Source organism: Sceloporus occidentalis, unplaced genomic scaffold (genome assembly GCF_023333645.1).
Source record: "Sceloporus occidentalis isolate IW3139 unplaced genomic scaffold, rSceOcc1.0.p SCAF_2, whole genome shotgun sequence".
Classification (NCBI taxonomy): domain Eukaryota; kingdom Metazoa; phylum Chordata; class Lepidosauria; order Squamata; family Phrynosomatidae; genus Sceloporus; species Sceloporus occidentalis.
Window position 1 is genome coordinate 130185278 of NW_028316982.1, and position 20631 is coordinate 130205908.

Genomic DNA, 20631 nt, shown 5'->3' on the forward strand with positions numbered 1-20631 from the left:
CCATGGCCACAAAAACAGCCCAGTAAGAAAGATTTAAACTCATTTTCCTTTTTTCCCCTTCTTGAATTTCCCCATGTAACACAAGGGAAAGTTTGTGGTTGCTTGTTTGAATTTATGGCATGCTACATACTATGAGTTTGTAAGTACTTGAATATTCTATTGTCTTCTCGTTCCTTGCTTCCATTTCTTTTTTCTTACTTCTGCATGCCTTAATATTTTGTGTTTGACCAGTATCAAGTCGATCTTATTTCTTTCCCCCTTTTATGAATAGATTCCATAACATTATAGGTCTCAAACTTTGCCTAAATTCAAGAGATTCCCACCATTGGCACAATTTGTGAGCAGGAAAAAAAAAGGTCAGGATTTTAGTAGCACAATATGATTTGGGAGGACTAAAACAAGAGACCAATGACAGGAATTTGTATTTTAAATTTGGAAGTTCTCTGTGGAGACAAGCTGATGACTTCCTCTAGTGTTTTCTTACACCTTCCCCCCAGTTCTGAGAAATTGAAGGTCTTTTCAAAACATTTGAGTATTTCCCCCACTTTGTTTACAGGCTAATGGCTATCTTGCAAATAACTTAAGTATATGGAATTTTACCAACCAAGTTCCCTATTCTAGGAAATAATATACAATTTATTATTCTCTAGATATTTTGGGAAAGTATGTGTCTTTGGTCCAAAACACACTGCAAAAACTATCCAGTTTGTGCACAGGCTGCTTTAAAATGAAAATGTTGACAGCACGTCTGAAGCACAGAGAGCAGAGCAAAGCAGCTGGCAATTTCAGAGGTGAGACTGCATCTACACTGCAGAAATAATCCAGTTTTACATCACTTTAACTGTCCTGGTTCAATACTAAGAACTCCTGGGAAGTGTAGTTTTGTGAGACATTGAGCCGGTTCTTTGCACAAAGTGGAATGTGCAGAGGAAATGAGATTAAAACCTCTCTTCCTACTGTGGTCTGTAGCAGTTTTCCTGTTGGTTGATTTAACATAGCACCTGTCCACACCTGACAATTATTAAAGGCCCAGCCTCAAAACTGGAAGTGGATATTGCACTTCCTAGCCATATCAATGAAAAGGTGCTTTGCAGTCCTTTGGCTTTGCTGCTGAAAAGGTTCATGCACAAACAACATGAGAAGTAAACTTTTGGAACTTATGGATGTGACCTCTTTCTCCAAAATATGTTACTTAAATAACTCATTTTTCATATTCTCAAATAAAAACATGTATATTAGCATGAAGAACCATTTGAGATTTTTTTTCTTTGTTTGGGTTGGGTAGCATGTACCAAAGCCTAACGACCTATAAAATCAAAATAGCTTATGAAAACTGCTCCAGCCATCAAATACACATTAATGAAATGTCCTTTACCAACAAAATTCTTGTGGAAAGCACTACATAAAACACTGTCAACTCAATGTGCTAAACATGGAGATCAGGGGTTCTTTAGGGCATGATGAAAACACTGAGAGAGCCTCCTTTGGAAAGGAGAAATCCACAAGGAACATGCAGAATCCAGTCTTTGGGCTCAGTTTCAATCATTAGCTGGACTTCTTGCAGAAGGTGCAAAATATTCCTCCACTGAGGTCTGTCACAACTCCTTCTTTTATCAGTTTCTGGAGAAATTTTGTTTCTGTAGTAACATTGTGCATTGTTTGTCCATTCATGGCAGCCATGCAAAGATTATCGTAATAATGCAACGGTGTGTTGGGTTGACTAAGATCATATCCAAATCCAGCTAAACTCACTTCATCACATAAATGTGTAGCCAGAACAACTGCTGTCACTCCAATAGTAGGTACATTCTAAAAGGGGTAAAAATGGCATTCCAAAATTAGAATAGATGCTGAATTGAACGCTGCTACTCTATTCTGAAAATGATTAAATTTCTAACAAATATATTCCACAGAGTAAAACAGTTTAGAAGGAATTAACACATCATTATATCTCTTGCCCAAACTCTTGCAGTCACAGCATTACATGGACCTGTAACACACATGATGCTTTTTATTAGGTTTTATTTTTAAAGGAGAAATGGAGAATGTGCATCTGATTTTATGATCCTGTAGCATAGCATCATAATGGACAGAAGACCTTTCTTAGGCAACCACAGCATTTTTCCATCTAGTTTCAAAACACTTTTTTTGTCCTCCTCCCTTTTTTTGCAGTTGATGATACAGTTCTTCCAGTGCTGCAATCCATTTTTCCATGATAAACAGGGAACCCTCAAGCTTAGAGATCCACAGCTACTGATTTCTTGAGAGATGAATAACCAACCTCTGTTTAAACACCTCCAAATGAAGGAGAGTCTACCACCACTGGGGTAGACCATTCCACTATCAAACACCTCTTACTATCTGAACGTTTTCCTAATACTTAGTCAGCATCTCTATTATTTTAATTTCAATCCATTGGTTTGAATCCTGCCTCCTGAGCACCAGAAAAAAAGCTGACTCCACCTCCTCCATAGCAGCCCTTCAGATATTTGATGATGGCTATGATCTTATCCCATCTTATTTTCTTCCAAACAAAACACAACAGTGGTGTGAGCTACAATCCAGACAACAATCCTGATCGGGCCTTTTACCTGTTTTCCACTGAATATCACTTAAAATCCCCTGGATGCTACTTGCCTCCACAGGTGGTGTTTGAAGTAAGTGATACCTCTGGAAGCAAACAGTATGTTGGAGGTGCATGTTGGTCAGAACCTTATGGAACTGTGCTCCCTTCTAAATAAACATAGCTAACTTAAGTTTTTAAAGAAGAATGCATGCAGATTGACTCTAAAACATGAATCAAGACTGAAATGGAAGGAAGATGTTTCTTGAATTCAAATATGTCAGCAACACAGAGAAGGTATGAGCATTCTGGAGTATTTCATGGCATCTTATGAAATGCCTGGGTTACTATACATGCATAGACCAATGATGGAGAACCTTTTAGAGACTGAGTGCCCAAACTACAACCCAAAACCCACTTATTTATCGCAAAGTGCCATGTCCCTCTGGATTTCTAGTGACAAACTGTAGTGAACTCTGAGTGCCACCTCTGGCACGCGTGCCATAGGTTCGCCATCACTGGCATAGACTGTTAGTGAGTTTTCAAATTTTCTATGCCCAGATTCAACCTAGTGGAGTATGAAATGGATTAATTCAGTGGCGAGTGAAATCGAGAATGAAATTAAACCATTTCAATCTTATCAAATCATTGAAGCATTTCATTCCTGATGCTGTAATCATCAAGTATTATCAGATAAAGATTAAAGAAAATCAACTTAACTCCCAATATAGCAGTCCCCAGATACCAAGAAGCATGTGATCCTTATATTATTTTAGAAACTGAAATAACTACAAATGGTATTTTATAGTATTTGAATGGTCACAGGAAAAAAATGACAGCAGCTTCATCCATAAAAGAGGCACACACCTTATCCCATCCCCAGAACTTTGGTCGAGGTGCCGGGTACTCCAGAATATCCAAAGCAGTCTCTTTAATGATTGTTGGGTTCAAGATGCGAAATTGTTTAGGCATCACAGGTATCTTCTCAGCCACCTGCTTCCAAAAGAACAATCGCATCCACAGTGACTAAATGAAAAAAACAGAAATAATAATGAATTCTGGAATTTATTTTAATTCATACAGTTCAAAATGGTACACATCCTGGTACCAACACCCTAGAAAAAGGAAGCCTTTTAAAAAATCCCCCATTTAAATTGTCTATATAAATACATGACCCCTTTGCCCCTAGGAAGCATGGAGGCAATTTTGCCAAGACCCCTCCAAGCCATTTTAAGCTGAGAATATTTTTTCCCCAAAAAATGATCTTGAAGTATAACTTCCACTTCAAAAAAAGTATTGACCTGAGTCCAGACCTAAAATGTGATGAAATTTCACTACAAGGCATGGTGCGTGGGTGAATGGGTTGGAAAAAACCTAAGTGTGCCAGGGGGCCCTGAGGGCCTCAAAAATGGCATTGGGAGATCATATATATATCTTATGAATGGCACTCCAACTGGCCTAGGGCTGTCATAACATCCAATACAGTTTACAGTCATCCCTGCATTTTCGTCGGAGATCCGTTGTGCCTCGCCCCGGAAAATGGAAATTCGCACATATTCAAGCTTGAATGGCTGTGTGTGCTGCAGGCATGTGCTCCATTTTAACCCTCCCTGCTTGCCAGTCCGTGAAGGACCAAGAATGCAGATTTGAAGTCTGCGAAAATGGAGGGACGATTGTAGTTACTTTCAGATATTACAATTTGCTTGTAAATAAAACTGGAAAAAGTATTTTTTAAAGAAAAAAATCTATATGTACTGCACTGTCATCTAATTATAAGTTATTTCTGCTGAGGACTATGCTGATCGCATAACTCAGATGTTCCATTTAATAAAATATAAAGATGTCCACAATTATCACCCAAATGAGACAGTTTACTTTATGTTAATACATGAGATTGTTAAATTCTCACATTGAGAGTGGATATGCAAAGTGGCTACATTTTAGTTAACCTAAGAAAAACAGAATAGCTAAAAATCTTTTCTTTTCACATTTGTTTACCAGCGCACTACAGTATCAACTGCAAAGGCCTTACAAACCAGGAAGGATAGTGCGGTGCCATCCAAAAACAACATAAAAGCCATACTTGAACACTGGCCAATTTAGCTCTGCTGAAGCCAAATGGACTGTGTGTTTGTAGTTCATAGCTGTACAGTGTAAATAATGTAGTTATACCAAATTCAAAAGGGGCAGCCGTATTAGTTTGCTGTAGCACAAACATCACAAAAAAATCCTATGTCACCTTAAAAACTAACTAATTGATCATGGCATAAGCATTCATGAACTGCAGCCTACTTGAAGTGAGAAATGAAATATTAACCAGAATTGTAGATATACAGGCATACTTCAGTTAACAAATAATCTAATAAAGAAATTCCTTTCTGCAAAGTCTTTTTACCAGATCCCAGCCCTCCACTGTCTTCTATCTAGCTGGATTTCTTTCTTATTTTTTAAATTAAATTTAATTTTGTTTTGTTTTATTTTCCTGCATTGGCATTGGGAGGATGGTGAAGGAGGGCTGGAGAAAGACAGGCTTTCAGTGTTGGGTTCCAGCAGCATGCCTGCAGTAAACAATGCAATATAGCTTGGTCTGGGAAAGAGTGGCATTCTGCTAATGGTGATACCACTGTAGCTGTGCAAACACGTTTTCCTTCAGATGTGGAAACAATAGTTGGAAGTTCTAATCTTCACTGTAAATTAGACCTTTCAAATTAAAACACTAATTACAATGCAATAAATCACACTATTTTATTAATTAACTGATCAGTGCTTATAAACATTTCCAAACTGACCCAAAGAGCAAGACAAAAACCTTCAAAAAATTTTATAAGACTTAAAATATAAAACAGAGGAAAATTTCCAGGTTTTCTACTGAACACTTCCAGTGCCAAACAGGTTATCAGAAAGTTAAATTTTAACTTCAGAACTTCTTCAATTTTTCTCTGCAGGCATCCGTTTTTCCCTTTTAATCTGCCTGCTTATGATGCCAAGCTGCTCTCAATCTATCTTAGGGTGGCTTCTTATAATACATTGAGTGCTGGATGCAGATACTTGAAAACAAAACTGATATGCCAAACCCTACTGTGAGAAAAGTATTAAAGGATATTCATTTTTGTAGAGCAGAACATACCAGCTTTCTGGTAAAAAAACAACAACCCTCTTCTCTGTAGAGCAATGCAACTGACCCTCTGAGATTTGTTGTTTGTTATATTTTCACATTGTCCTCTCCCACAATTCCTAACTCTACTGATCTATCCCAATCATGTCCCTTAGGTAAACCACAGAGTGCTTACCATGAAACTGAACAAACATTCTAGTGGTTTATTATGCAGCTTTCCAAGCATTCTGAACAGGCAGAGAAATCACACTGACTTTGACAGCCATTCAAATAGAAATTATCTGTGGTAAATACACATAAAGTAAAATGATCTGGAACTTAGGAATTATACGAGTAATATAAAAGCACATGTGTGTTGAAATATTTGCTGGTTTTACTTACCAATGTTTCATTTTTAAGCATGGCTTGAATCCAACCAAAATCAACACTTTTAAACAGAACTGCAACAAACAAACCATCTGGATAATATTCATGTTGAGATAAAGGAGCACCTTCTGGATAGGTCATTCTTATGGTGGTTTTATTACCAACGTCATCTGTATATCCCTGAACTGGTGCATTATTTAATCTACAAAGTGAACAAAATACATGACTGGGTGATTTTATAAGTAAATACTTAAAATATCTCATTTATAATGCGTTTTAGATTTATTTTCAAAAATTAAACACATAAACACCAGAATAATAAACTCTAAATGGTCCTCACGTGAAAACTATCCAATCCACATTGAAAAGAAATAACATTATTTTCACAAAGTGACAAAGGGACCAAAACATTTCATCAAAAAAACCTCTAGATTACTTTCAAGTACTAGCTTTAATTCTGAATTTTAAATAAGGGGGAAAAACACAAGTACCTTATAACAATATCAAATTGATTCAGGGCATAGCCCAATTCCAGTCCATGAAGTACCCCGCCACTCCCAACAACTACACAACGCTTACAGTGCTTTGACTGCAAGCCTTTTGGTAAATCATACTCAGGTAAAAGTTCCAATAGGTCTTTAAGTTTTTCAGAAAACTTGTGAAATCCAAAGGGTGGCTCATATTTGAAGACATCTTCTTGTGCTTTTATGTCTTTTCTTATAAAAGGAGATGCATTCATACTGTATTTCTCTTCAAATAACCTGCTCATTTCTTTCTTCACAAAAGATGGTCGACATGGGGCTTGTAGAACTTGCTCAGCATACTTCTGCGTTCTCTAAAACAAGACACAGCAGTTAAGCTACACATATTCTGCTCATATTCTAGGAGTGCTGTGGCACAGACACTCATTCAACAGTAATCAGCAATATGAAGATGCATTTTCAACCTTTTAGCCACACTGGTTTGATCTTTCTCATTTCATCAATGTCATATTTTTATTTATTTCTATTTTACTTTATTTTAGGATCCAGGTTGAAACTTTGCATTTAGCCAGACATTTTATACTTAAGTATGTTGTTTGACTTGTTGTGTTATGTTTTATTTTATTTTAGCCAGACATTTTATACTTAAGTATGTTGTTTGACTTGTTGTGTTATGTTTTATTTTATTTTATTTTATTTACTTCCCTTTAAGTTGTTTTATGAAGATTTCATTTTATTCTATTACTTTTACTCACGCCTACAGTACCTGGAATCTGTGAGAATGAAGGGCAGCATACATTATTAGCATATTTAATATTTTAAACAAATAAAGATTTCAGTAAGTACTAGCTTCAGATTTTTAATGACTATGAAAAGAACTTTAACAAAAACATCTGTGTAATACAGTACACTCATCCCTCCATATTTGTGGTGTTGATATTTGCAGATTTGATTATTCACGGATGTGATTAATATGTTCTCTCTCGGAATGTCTAGGTCCTCAAGTGCAACTCTATGGTCAACTATGGTAAAAGTTGCACTGACAGATCTAGAGATTCCTAGAGAGAATACTCTACTTGGCATTTGTAGCTCCTCCAGGGCAGTTCTATGGTGAGAGTCTGTTGGACTTTGACCACAGAGTGGCACTGGAGGACCGAGAGATTCCTAGAGAGGTGTCCTCTCAGGTAAAAACATGATGTTTTTGTTATTTGCGGTTTTTCCACATTCACGAGGGTCTTGTGCCCCTAACCCTAGCAAATATGGAGGGACAAGTGTATTTCAAACAATACTTCCCATACTTCATGACACTTTTTAAAATCAGAACATGCATATTCTTCCTTTGAGTAAAAATGAAAAATACACCATTTTTGGCATTTACTTTTCAAATGTTTTGTTCTGAAGAAACTAGTTTTAACATGTCCAAGCAAAAGAATAACACAATGGCATTTCTGGTCACATAGATGGGTATGACTATTTCATTTGATGGCATTTGGTCAGTGATATAAAGGGCTTCTGTAACTTTAAGATACATGTCTGACAAGCCTAACAAATACATCACTATAGACCTGTGAACTTTTTAAAGGTCACAGTATATCAAAATTGATGCAAGCAATTTCGCTTTCAAAGCATTCTAGTTTCTTATTTTCATGTTTAATTTTGTTTCAAAATTGCCTAGTTGTTATCAGTGCCACCATATTCCCATATCTGGACAAGAACATAAAACTACTAGTAATTAAAATAATGGGAATGCAAAGCACAACTCAATTCATTTAGTTGTATTTTCAACTGATGCAAACACTACTAAACCCTATGCCAGAAATTGTCATGTTACAGAAAGATTAAAATGATACACATAACTAACCTTCACATGTGCTGGATTGACATAATGAATTCTTGTCATGTCACAGTCCTTTGAATCAAAGCTTAACTTGATCATGTAAATGAAGCAAAGACCAATCACCACTATCACGACATGTCTAAAAATAAAAAAATGCTGACTGTTAGAGATCTAAAAGTAAACCTGTCAGACACATTAACAGGTATTAAAAGTGATTCATATATTTTGATAATATTTATTAGCAATTCAGAATTAAACATTTATATTAGTATGCACATTTTCATTTTCTATCATTGTGTGAGTTTTAAGTAATTCTCTGGAATAGAAAGCTAGATACTTTTTGACTCTTTTTTCCCCCAAACTACAGTATTGGGAAATACTTCCCAAGGAATTCCAAAGGTACAAAGTAACAGTAGGAAATTTCTTTTGCTATCTTTCTCCACATATAGTGTGTTTGAGCATTGGACTACAACTCAGGAGATTAAGATTTGAATCCCTGTTCGGCAGTGGAAACCTATTGAGTGACCTTGGACAAGTCACACACTCTCAGCTTTAGAGGAAGGCAAAAGCAAACCTACTCTGAACAAATCTTGCCCAGAAAACCCTGTAATAGGGTTATCTTAAGGTTGCTATAAGTCAGAAATGACTTGAAGGCACACAGCAACAACAATGATTTCTTTTGCCCCTTTTTGTACTTTCTAGCCATATGTTTTTGTCATGGTGGTGGTGGTGGTAGTATGTGACAAGTAAGGACACCTGGAAGACACCTACATGTGGACATATAAAATAGGTAATGTAAGGTGTGCGTAAAGCGGAGAATATACATGGTGTCATTTTTGTGAATTTGAAATCCAGTTGAGAAATGTATCTGGCACATCGATCTTCAATATACTTATCTAGATGTGTATCAGATTATGAATATCCTAAGAACTTGCTGCCCGATAATGTGTTTAGGCTCTTGATTATTCCATTACTATAAGCAGAAGCAACTGTGTTTTGTCACTTACAATCTTTTCTTCATTATGCTTCTCTCTACAATGATTCTGGTTACTGTCTATGACAAGCTAAAGCCACATCACTGCTTCAGGCACTATGAAGTATAAAACTAAGTAAAGCAGATTCTCCTCTGTTCCAAGATGTGTAGGCTTTTGTTGTCTGCAAATCTAAAGGATTACAATTTGAAACAAAAATTGCTCAGCCTTGTGTTGTTCAAAAGCTAATACTTCTAGTACACATAAAAATATTGTCATTTGTCTGAACTAGGACACTGGTTCACTGGAAATGTGCTAAGATCATTATACCTATGAATTGTATCTAGCAGATTTTATATGTAATAGATTGAGCAACTTTCATGTATGCCTTGAGGTATAAAACCATATAGAAAGTTTTCAAAGGGACAGGTGTCACATACCTAGCCTCTAATACATTGCCATTTGATCTCAAAACCCTAACATTTCTGTACCCAGCACAATTTTAAAAATCTCTCTCTTTCACTGATATCAAATTAGTTCCCACAATCACTGCTGCACAGATCTCTGCATACTTCCTAAGGAATTCCAAAGGTACAAATAACAGTAAGAAACTGCCCTTGGTACGGGCAAGTCACACTCTCCGTCTCAGAAGGAGGCAAAGGTAAGCCAAATCTTGCCAAGGACACACCATGATAGAGTCACCTTATGTTGGAAACAACTTGAAGGCACACAATAGCAACAAGTATCTTTAAGTTGGACACAACACATAAAAAGGCTAAGTGTAGATGGATGCAATGTATAGGACTACTACCTTCTACACTAATGCTAGAAAGCTATGATAGAGGGAAGAAGACAGCTGATACACTGGTTAAATCAGATATGAAATTAAGTGAAACAGGGAATTGGATGTGGAGTTACTAAATACATGGAGGTGGCCCTCCATATTTGCGGCACGGACTTTTGCGGCTTTCGTTATTCACGGATTTCATTAATACATTCTCCCTAGGAATCTCTAGGTTCTTTAACGCGACTTGGTGGTCAATATCCATGAGAAGTCACACTGGATGACCTAGAGATTCCTAGACAGAGCACTTCTCTAGGCATCTGTAGGTCCTCCAGCCCAATTCTATGGTCAACTTCCAGCAGACATGAGCTGGAGGACCTAGAGATTCCTAGAGAGGTGTTCTCTCAGGTTAAAAAAATAATATTTTTCATTTGCATTTTTTTCACTTTTACGGGGGTCCTGCACCGCTAATCCCAGCGACTGTGGAGGACTCACTGTACTCAAGGCCTTACAACCACTAAAGTATAAAAATAATAAGATGAACAAACTTCTTCACAGAATCACTACAAGTGAAAATATCATAGCCAAATAATTCAGTAATGGAGACTGTTGCAAGATTTTTGCATCATCTTTCACCCTCTTATGATAGATAGGGATTTCCTGCATGCAGCCCCCCCCCCTTTCAATTTAACCATGTGATAAAAGGTCACTCCCCCTCTGGGACTAACAAACTCTCTCAAAGATTTTCAACTAAACTGCATGTTATCCATCTTCCTCCTCTCTCAACTTTCTTTGGAAAGATGGTGAGATAAATATTTCTTTTTACCTGATCTAGCTAGATTAGGATACAGCTTCTATATAAATATAGATTAAAGCCATTAGTAAACTTTTGTTTTGAACTACAAGCTATTTGTGTTGTTTTCAGAGTCAGCTCCAGGTCTTAGGAAAGCATAGCTAGACAAAAGCACATTTCTGTTACCCTGCTGATTTAAAGCTAGATTAGCTTACTTGCTGTTCACCGCTATGATCTTTGGAACAGCGGTATATAAATAAAACAAATTATTATTATTATTATTATTATTATTATTATTATTAACAGGCTTGGCTTTGATATTTTTGATATTTAAATATTTTTGTTTCCTTATCAAAGGCTGAAACTTTAGGAAACTTAAATTATCCTACAAGGACAGACTATCACTCTAATGACTAATGCTACTAGGATGACCATAAGATGGAGAAGAAAATAAGGGATGCACTTTGAAAAGGGGAAAGATATGAAAAAGATGGCTGCATTAAGTTGTCATGTTAAACTATGGTTCAGCAAGATGTGAACAAGACCTATCTGTAAATGTATGTTTCATGCTACTCTTTCTGCACAGCCAGAAAAAAAGGGTTCTGAAGCATTTTATTGTTTATTTTTTTCAATAAAGACATCTAACTGTGCCATAGAAACCTGGAACTTGGTTAATCATAACAATAATGCAGTCAGTTTAAAAAAGGAACCTTCATAAACTAAAGTTGGCTTATGTGATGCTGACTCTAATTATTTTTTAACACGTTTGCTGATTCTAGGTGACACTGCTGACCCAAGATACATGCAAGTTTTAAAAAGTTTTTCAAACTGACTGGGGACAATTATAATATCACATTTCAGAGGAAGCTGCCAAAAAGTATAATATGTTTCCATTTCTTTTTTAAAAACAACTTCAAAATACAGGTGGCCCTCCACATTTGCAGGTTTGACTTTTGTGGATTTGGTTATTTGCGGTTTTGATCAGGATGTTCTCTCTAGGAATCTCTAGGTCCTCCAGCAAAAATCTGCTGGACGATGATCATGATGGAGAACTTAAAAAGTTTCTACAGAAAACAGTTCTCTGGGCATTTGTAGGCCCTCCAGCATGATTCTATGATCAATTTCTGGCAGATGTTGGCCACAGATTTGCACTGGAGGACTTCGAAATTCCTAGAGAGGTGTTTTCTTAGGTAAAAAGAATAGTGTTTTTTCATTTGTGGTTTTTCTATATTCATTTTCTACATTCATAAATGCAGCGGATGTGGAGGGAGAGATAAAAGAATTTGAGGCACCTTTTGGGAACTCATACCTTCTAACTGTCCTTATTTGGCAGGGAAAATTACTCCTCTGTCATCTCAATTTTTCATCTGCTTCTGAAATGACCCAGTTTCTCTCCCCTCCTTCCACTTCTCCCCTCTGTCTTAACTTGACTTAAACTGCTGCAAACTGGGTTCAAAGTGCAAAAGTAGACTGCCCTCAGTTAACTCAGTCCAAGGGAGAGATGACTGGGCTGAGTCTTGCCCCCCTCCCAGCAGGCTGAGGAAAAGCAAACTGTCACAGCCTGTCCTTACCCATCAATAACTTCTATCATCTTGACCACACTATGAAGCTGCTTGGTCACATTTGTCCTGGTTCACATATCTGTGAAATATTTGGGGGCAGTAGGGGAACCACAATATATTTCCTTTTTAAAAAATCTAATCCACTTGGGAAGAACAAAAAGGGGCACAAACATTGACAGGAAAACTGATAATAACGGAAGTAGGAAAATGAGAGAAGTATGTTGTTAAAGGGAAGCATACTGTTAAGGTAAAGACAAACCACAAAAATGCAGCAATTGGACTTATATTCCCTACTCATAACAAGTAACACTACACTAGAATTTTAACAAGAACTTTTACTTGACATCACTAATGGAGACACTTACTTGAAAGTACCTTTTAAAAACCCACTTGGCCTTTTCATCTTCATGAGTAACTAAGTCAGAGCATGGTAGAGAAGACACACATTTCTTTCTCATGTGGCCAGAAGTTTCTTCACTCAGCATTGCTGTGGAAAGGAAGCACTTTATGTTAAAAACATGCAGCTACCTTGCACTTAAAAAGAAAATATCCACCACATTAATTGTTCCCTCCTCTTTCTTACTGACTGAAAATAGTCTGTTTCTCTTGCTAATGGTGAAAGCTTAATTATATTTAAAAGATCCCCGTTTCCCTCTGAATCTTGTTGGCAGAAAAGGTGTATATCTAGGAGGAGGGGTCCCAGCTTTCTGTGCAGAATGAGGCCTCACCCTGTAGGGCTGAGAAAGTAGCCCCAGACAGTTGCTGCTAGCTGTTGCAAGCAACACTGAGTGAGATGGATCAATGACCTAATTCACTATAAGGTAGCTTCTTATGTCCACTCCTGCAAACAGTTAAAGAAATTTGTCTAAAACTGAGAACTGGAGCAAGGCCTTAACATTTAGCACAAAGGTTGTCCTGCCAAATGCATTCAACAGAACACGTTTCATTATTCAGTAAACAGATTAGTGCACTAAACATAACAAAAGTCAAATACCTGTATATGTAATTGCACAATGCAAAGGAATATTCAAGAAGAAGAAAAGTAAGTTTAAAAATAAATGTAGTGGGCTTAAGAGTCTCTCCCAGTGATATTGAGTCAGAGATAATAAATCAGTCAACATTTTTACAGGTTTGGAACACCTTCTCTAGAGGGAAAGGCTCAAGTGTTTGGGACTTCTTAGTTTTTTAAAAAAAGGAAATGAGGCAGTACACACAACTGAGGATGATAGAAATGTATGGTGTGACAAACAGATTCTTTTTCATATAAATCTAGAACTTGAGTTCACAAATCAATTATCAAATGTATTATTAAATTACAGGAATCACTACTGCAAGATGAGCAATGGACACTAGTTTAGATTATCTATGCAATCCCACATATGCTTTGTTAGGGAGTATGCAATATACCCAACACAAAAGTCCAGGGAGCATACAGTTCTAGGAAGCTGACCCATCCAAACATCAGCTTTCCTAAAGTCCATATTAGACATATTTAGCACCAGCTCTCTCAACTAGAGCCACAGAATTTTAATCTATATGTATGGGATTTTGAAGAGCCAGTGTGGTGTAGTGGTTTGAGTATTGGACTATGACTCTGGAGAACAGAGTTCAAGTCCCTGCTCAGTCATTGAGTGATCCTGGGTAAGCCAAGCCACATTCTCTCATTCTTAGAGGTAGTCACCATAAGTCAGAAACAACTGGAAGGCATGCAACATAGTTGTAAGTTTCAATTCTGTGGGCACTGATGATGGTTGTTCATGAACATGGAAGTAGAAAGCACATAAAAGTGTGTATTAGTAATAAAGAATGAACATTTGTGGGGCATACCCCACAAGCATGGAAGTGATAAATTGTTTATTAGGCAGGGAAGAAGCATCAAGAACAGGGATTTTCCCCTGACCTGCCCAAGAGCCCTGGTGGAGCAGTGGTTAAATGCTGGTCCTGCAGTCACAAGGTTGTGAATTTGATCCAAGGTTGACTCAGCCTTCCATCCTTTCATAGGTCGGTAAAATGACATCCAAGTTTAGAGACCGCTTAGAGAACGCTGAGATCACTGATAAATGGTACAGAAATGTAAATGCTATTGCTCCAGTGCAATCCAAATCCAAACACTCTTCCAAAAATGCTATATGCTGTAGTACAGGTGTTGTACAGTCATGTTATACCACTACATTTGTACCCCTTTATTAGTAACAGCAACTTCAGAGAGGCAAATTTAAAAGATCACTACAGGACCAAAGACTAACCTTCCCTTCCTCTTCTAATCTCCCTCTAAAGGCTTTACATCAAAAAACACTTTCTATCAAACACCCAAAGCCTGCACAAATGAAAATGTCTTCAGCCCTTGCCTGAGTAAGTGGACTGCAGTGACAGACCTAATATGATATGGGAGAGCACTCCACAAACACAGCAACCTCTGCTTTGGATAGGACTATGAAACTTCATAAGGCCCAGGTCAGTTAGTAACTTGGTAAGTACTGTAATCCCTCAGTTGCTTGTGTTTAGAGCTTTAAATGCCAACTGCAACACACAGAGCTTAACTAATGGAAAGCCTGGACAGTTCTTTCCAGACTAGAACGATGAGTTCCCTTCTGGCAGGTTTTTCCAAGAGAAGCATAGGTGTTCCTTGCCACTAGAGCCATTTGTGCTACTCATGATAATGAGCGTCTTGAAGCTACACATCTAGTCCTTCAGCAAGGAATACTATTCCCAGTGTCCCCATCCATACTTTCCTAAATCCTCCCAAAACTGTCTGGAATTGGAAGCACAGTACCTCCCCCCCCCTCAAAATGCCAGGGGTGTGTCCCTGACTGTCCAACATGGATAAATAGCGTGCGAAAAGAACGTAGCCGTCTACATTATTAAAAATTTAAGAGTTAAATTACTATTTCAACCACCCTGCAATTTCTGGAATTCACTGTCTATAAATAAAAGGCCAGCAGACCTAGTGCCTACAGGAGAAACGGGAGTTTATTTTCCTCTAAAGAACCAGGATTGCAAACAGCCTCCTTGACTCCAGCATGATGTGTGGAGCAAACAAAAGCAACAAAGGAGGGCAAAATGGCCCAAATTTGCCTGGAGACACCTCATTTTCCGGAAAAAATACTAGAAAACATTAGAGAAATGTATACAAAAAATCTACTTGTCCATGTACATTACGTAGACTTTAAGGTCGCCAGTCTAACATGCCACCTGCTTTTCAGGAACACATCTCACACAAAGGCAGACTTTAAACAGTAGAAGAAGCCAATGACAACTTTAAAACAAAGCGGTGGACCGTGAAAACAGAGGGACATGCCCCAACATTCCTTTGAGGAGGTTTCCAGAACAGTAAGAACAAGGTCAAACCTAACTGTTTATATTTACCTATTTAAATAATAACTTACTGGAGCTCGAGCTGAAAAGCTCTAACATGGAATGGGTCCATAGATCAAATATTAACCCAAGGTCAGCCAAACTCCCTAGACATGTAATTCTTCTCTTTGTACATTCCTACCCAAAAGGGCAAGTGCTAAAACAACTCATTGCTGTTCCAAAATTAGAAGATGAAAGCCACAAAATAATAGTTTTCCAGGCTCTAGCCACTGAGACATTTTTTAAAAACCTCTATGCCTTTAAATTATTCATCACACTCCTAAAGAAAGCAAGGATCAAGTACAAATGAGGCTTGCTATTTAAGTTAATTGTCAAACAAAACAATACAATGGTTGCAACCACGCCTGTGACTACTTCAAGCCCTAGATATCTCTGTCTCCAGGGAGATGGAGGAAGAGGGCTGGGAAAGGATTGCAGAGAGAGACAGAGGGAACAAGTGTGCAAAGTGAATCTGCCTGGAAAGCCAAGAAAGAAAGAAGGAAGGAAGGAAGGAAGGAAGGAAGGAAGGAAGGAAGGAAGGGAGAAAAGATGGAAAGCTATCCTCAGCTGTCAAAGATTAAGGAAGAGCCAGCATGGCATAGTGGTTTGAGTGTTGAGAACAAGGTTTGATTCCCAGCGCAGCTATGAAACCCACTGTATGGGCCTGGTCATGTCACATGTTCTCAGCCTCAGGGGAAAGCAATGGCAAACCTCCTCTGAACAAATCTTGCCAATAGGTTTGCCTTAGGGTCACCATAAGTAGGTAAACAACTTGAAGGCACAAAACATGCACAAACGCAGCCTTACAAGTTATTAATGTGCAAATCTCAACCTCACCTGCTAAGGAAGTGTGAGCTGCCATCTTTGAGGATTCTTCCCCAGCTTGCTATTATTGTGAATTATTTATCTGCCATTTTGCTCACAATGACTTAATAATCCCTGAGGCTAATTATTAGGCTGTCTTTTTTTTTTAACTAATTATCTATTTGAGCTATTACTTTGATATGGAATATAACTTAGTGATATAGAATGTAAATGCAAGATGCCTTGTTGTTGTTGACTGCCTCTGGGTTGACTTTGATTCATGGTGACCTTGTGAATGAGACATCTCCAAGACCCCTTATCTTCAACCCCTCTGTTCAGCTCAGCTCCTGCAGATTCAGGCCCTTGGCCTCCCTGACTGAGTCTATCCATCTTGTGTACAGTTCTCCTCTTTTTCTACTACCTTCCACCTTTCCTAGCATTATTGCCTTTTCTAATGAGCCACGCTTTCGCAAGATGTGGCCAAAATATCTGCCCAAACTAATTATGTTTCACTTAATTCCTTGCCCTTCCTGTCTAGAGGAGGCGGTAAACTATTTGAGAGTGGTAAATTACAGCAAAGAGCTTTATGGAAAGATATTTTGAATGCTGAATTCCACCCTCCTAAAATAAACCCAATACTATATTAATCCCCCTTTGGCAAGGTGACTCAAATACTGTTTGCTATTTAATACTCATTATCAATTGACTGGAAAAACAGGGAGTGGGGCAGAATCATGAGCTGGAAGAGACCTCAAATAATCTTTGGTTTGAAAATGTCTCGCCTCATGCCTCCACTATGCAGCTGTGTTTCTAGAAGAATACTGTGGTCATGTCAATTGTACTAAAAGCTAATCTGAAGAGACAGCAAAGTAGTATGCCTTGTCTCTTTGCCAATAAAGATAATCAACCAAGACTGTTTCAGTACAGTTCCAAGCCTAGAGCCAAACTGAAAAGGGATCATTTACTTTATCTAGGAGAGACTACAGCTGGTCTGACACAATTCTTTCAATCATCTCATCCAGATAGGGGATATTTGTGAATGGACTGTATTGATGACCTCAGGCTTCCCGGAGGATTTTTCAGGAGTGGTTTCACGCTGCTTCCTCAAGAACTTAAAAATAAGTATCTGAAAGCCACATGAACTTGCCCAGTTTTTGAGATCATCCAGTCCCAAACAGAAAGCCCCTGGGAACAGTGACCAGAAGTGATGCAACCTGACCTCCAGCTGTCATTTCGGGAAGGACTCCAACAAAAATAAAGATACAGGCATACCTCAGTTAAGCTCCTTGAAAGTTTCTTTTTACAAAGTCTTTTTATGTCTGCCCAGACCCTCCCTCTTCTTTCTTCTCAAGCTGAAAGCTTTTTAGCAGCATCAGCACTGGGAAGATGATAAAAGAGAACTGGACAAACACAGACTTTTAGCAGCTGCATGCCTGCAGTAAACAATGCTATAAATCTTGAATTGGGAAAGGAGGAGATTCTTCTTTAGCTGATCCTACTGTAGCTGTCAGCCTGCAACAGGCAAGGTAAACAGCAGCTGCCTCCAGAATCTCTTGACCACGGGTGAACAGCAAACAGAAAAAAATGGGGAGCTAAGATAAAACCAGCTAATCCCAGCACATTAAAAAACAATAGATCTATAAATCTGGCCACCAAAATGGAAATGGAAATAAGAAAAATGGAGGCTGACAAAAGAAAAAATCTCTGGATAGATTATGGAAGAAGCCTTGGTTTGTAAAAAGTTTGAAGTGTTTTGTTTACTCATACAAGGTTTACCTGACCTGGTTGATTTAGTTTTTATTTCACACATGCATATCTTTAGTTCTGAAAAGGTTCAAGCAACTATTATTTTTTGTGATATAGGAAACACTCCTTATTCTATTAAAGAAGTAATTAATGCCCAGGAAGAGCACTGGCAGTGGGTGGGGTGGCCTACAAGAGGTCAGAATGAGGGGGGAACTGGCTCCTGACCTTCATGCCTGACCTGGTGGTTACAACTCTAAATTCTGTTCAGTCCTGTGCCCCATCACAGCCAATGTTTTCACATTTGTGTGCTCTAAGGCAGATTCAGTTCCTTCAAAACATTTTTAACTGTCTGAACTGAACAAAGTAGGATTTGGGGCTGAAACATTTTTGGTGAAGGTTCCAAGGATCACACAGCATTCCACAAAAGGTTGTGTACGGCCCACAGACTGTATAATTCTCACCCCAGCTCTAACTGACAAGTATTACCTTATAGCCTAGGCCCTATATACTTGCTTGACCACCCATCACTTGAAGTGCATATATCGGGGCCATCAAAGGCAAGAGATCAGGGGATCACTATCATGTTGCTGTACTCAAATGTGTTCCAGAGTCCTTTTGGTTAGTTCTTACTTCTTTACTTTTACACTTTATTCTGATTATCATTAATAAACTACATAACAGTTTTAAATTACTCCAGTCTAAATACTGAGGCTAGAGAGCAACAAAAGCCTTCTGTATATCAGTTTCTGCCATCATTTATGAAGTGAACAATAGAAACCTTTGCTAACAGGAGCAGCTGTTTCAGGGTTATAACTTGGCCAGTTTTCAGCCTAGCTACTCAACTATCCTCAAGAGATCTCTGCACTTTTCTCAGTAACTTGGCTGGAAGACAAAAATGTTAACAAGGAGAAAAATAACATTTGCTCGATGTTGTTAAATCAACAGATTAAGATTTCCACATACATCAAAGGTAGATAGTTGGCCTTAAAACTAATCCATCCCTGAGCATTCCCAATCCAGCCCATGAAGAGATTTCCCCTGCCCTTCCCAAAGCCTAGCCTCTCTAGATGCAGCATCTCACTTGCTCTCCCAACATGGAACAGAGTAGAGGCTGTGATTCACCTGTTCTCCAATCTGAAAACCTGGGCTGTATACCTCCCCCTCCCTGCCCGACTCTTCCAGCATCAACTAAGACAGTGTTCCTTTAGCATGTAGTAGTCACTTTTGTGCTTTCCTCCATCAAGAGAATGTGTGGGGCAGGGGGAAAGTGACTTCACATCTCTAGGACAGGCTGCAGGCACCCTCAGCTGGGGTCTGGCACTGTTATAGCGGATTTGGCAAAGTCCTCTCACATTAAGGCCACACAGAGTCAAAGGCACTGGGATCTGGCCCATCTCTGATTTATATTAAATTAGTTAGATTTAGTACTTAAGACAAATAAAGAATATAGAGCTTCATTTATAATCAAGTTAGAGCAGTGTTAAAGAGCAAAATGTCATCTCTAAATTAATAAGGGCACTAAATAATATCAGACATGCATAACATACATACATAACAAGAATGACTTCCTGGGGTTAGAAATCAAAATTTGTATTGTAGAAGGCAAAACACAGAATTTAGTAAGCACACCTTACGGTAGCTGTGAACTCACCACCTCATCTCTCATATACTGTGAACAATGCAATAAAACGATATGACTTTATCTTTATGACTTTGGTTTATTGAGCTATTCACAGCTACACTTTCCTCTTTCTTGTTGCTCTGAAACAGCTGCATAGGTAAGTAATTGGCTCATTGAGGATAATGAACATAAACATTTAGTTTTATATTTGTATGGATTAGCCTAATTTGAAGGGTTAGGTTCCAAGTGAATAATAACCAGTCTTCCATAAACTGCTCAACTTTCTGTCTTCTTTGGTGAGTCTGACAGTGCTGTGTTAATTTATCTGCATTTGCCTGATCAAACTCTTTTGATCCTGACACATTCTGCTAGTAAGTAAGTCTGCGGGGACTTAGGTCTAATCCACACTGCAGAAATAATGCACTTTGACATTGTTTTAACTTTCATGTCATGGCACAAGAGAATAAATATCTCACAAAACTAAAAAACCCAGAATTCTAAAGCACTGAGTCATGACAGTTAAAGCTGTGTCAGACTGCATTATTTCTGCAGTGCAGACTGGACCATAGAGTTGGGCAGCTGTGGTCTTCCAGATGATCCAGAACTCAAGTTCCCATCAGCCCTGGCAGGCAC

The 20631-nt window shown here is 38.2% G+C and overlaps 1 protein-coding gene across 5 annotated transcripts in view; it reads right to left on the reverse strand.

The window, feature by feature from the left end:
- ST3GAL5 (ST3 beta-galactoside alpha-2,3-sialyltransferase 5) overlaps positions 1-20631 on the reverse strand; it is a 31013-nt gene continuing 10382 nt past the window's right edge. The window contains exons 1-7 of one of the 5 annotated variants that reach the window (XM_089510983.1): positions 19156-19250; positions 12849-12960; positions 8388-8502; positions 6536-6879; positions 6060-6246; positions 3431-3589; positions 1-1809 (exon numbers count right to left, since the gene is read on the reverse strand). In XM_089510983.1, coding sequence (XP_089367109.1) covers positions 1546-1809; positions 3431-3589; positions 6060-6246; positions 6536-6879; positions 8388-8502; positions 12849-12958 — 1179 coding nt within the window. In that variant the 5' untranslated portion in view covers positions 12959-12960; positions 19156-19250 and the 3' untranslated portion in view covers positions 1-1545. Of the gene's footprint in view, positions 1810-3430; positions 3590-6059; positions 6247-6535; positions 6880-8387; positions 8503-9370; positions 9513-12838; positions 12961-14373; positions 15675-19155; positions 19251-20631 lie in introns of those variants that run through there. The other 4 variants (XM_089510982.1, XM_089510980.1, XM_089510984.1 and 1 more) reach the window with 4 other exon arrangements.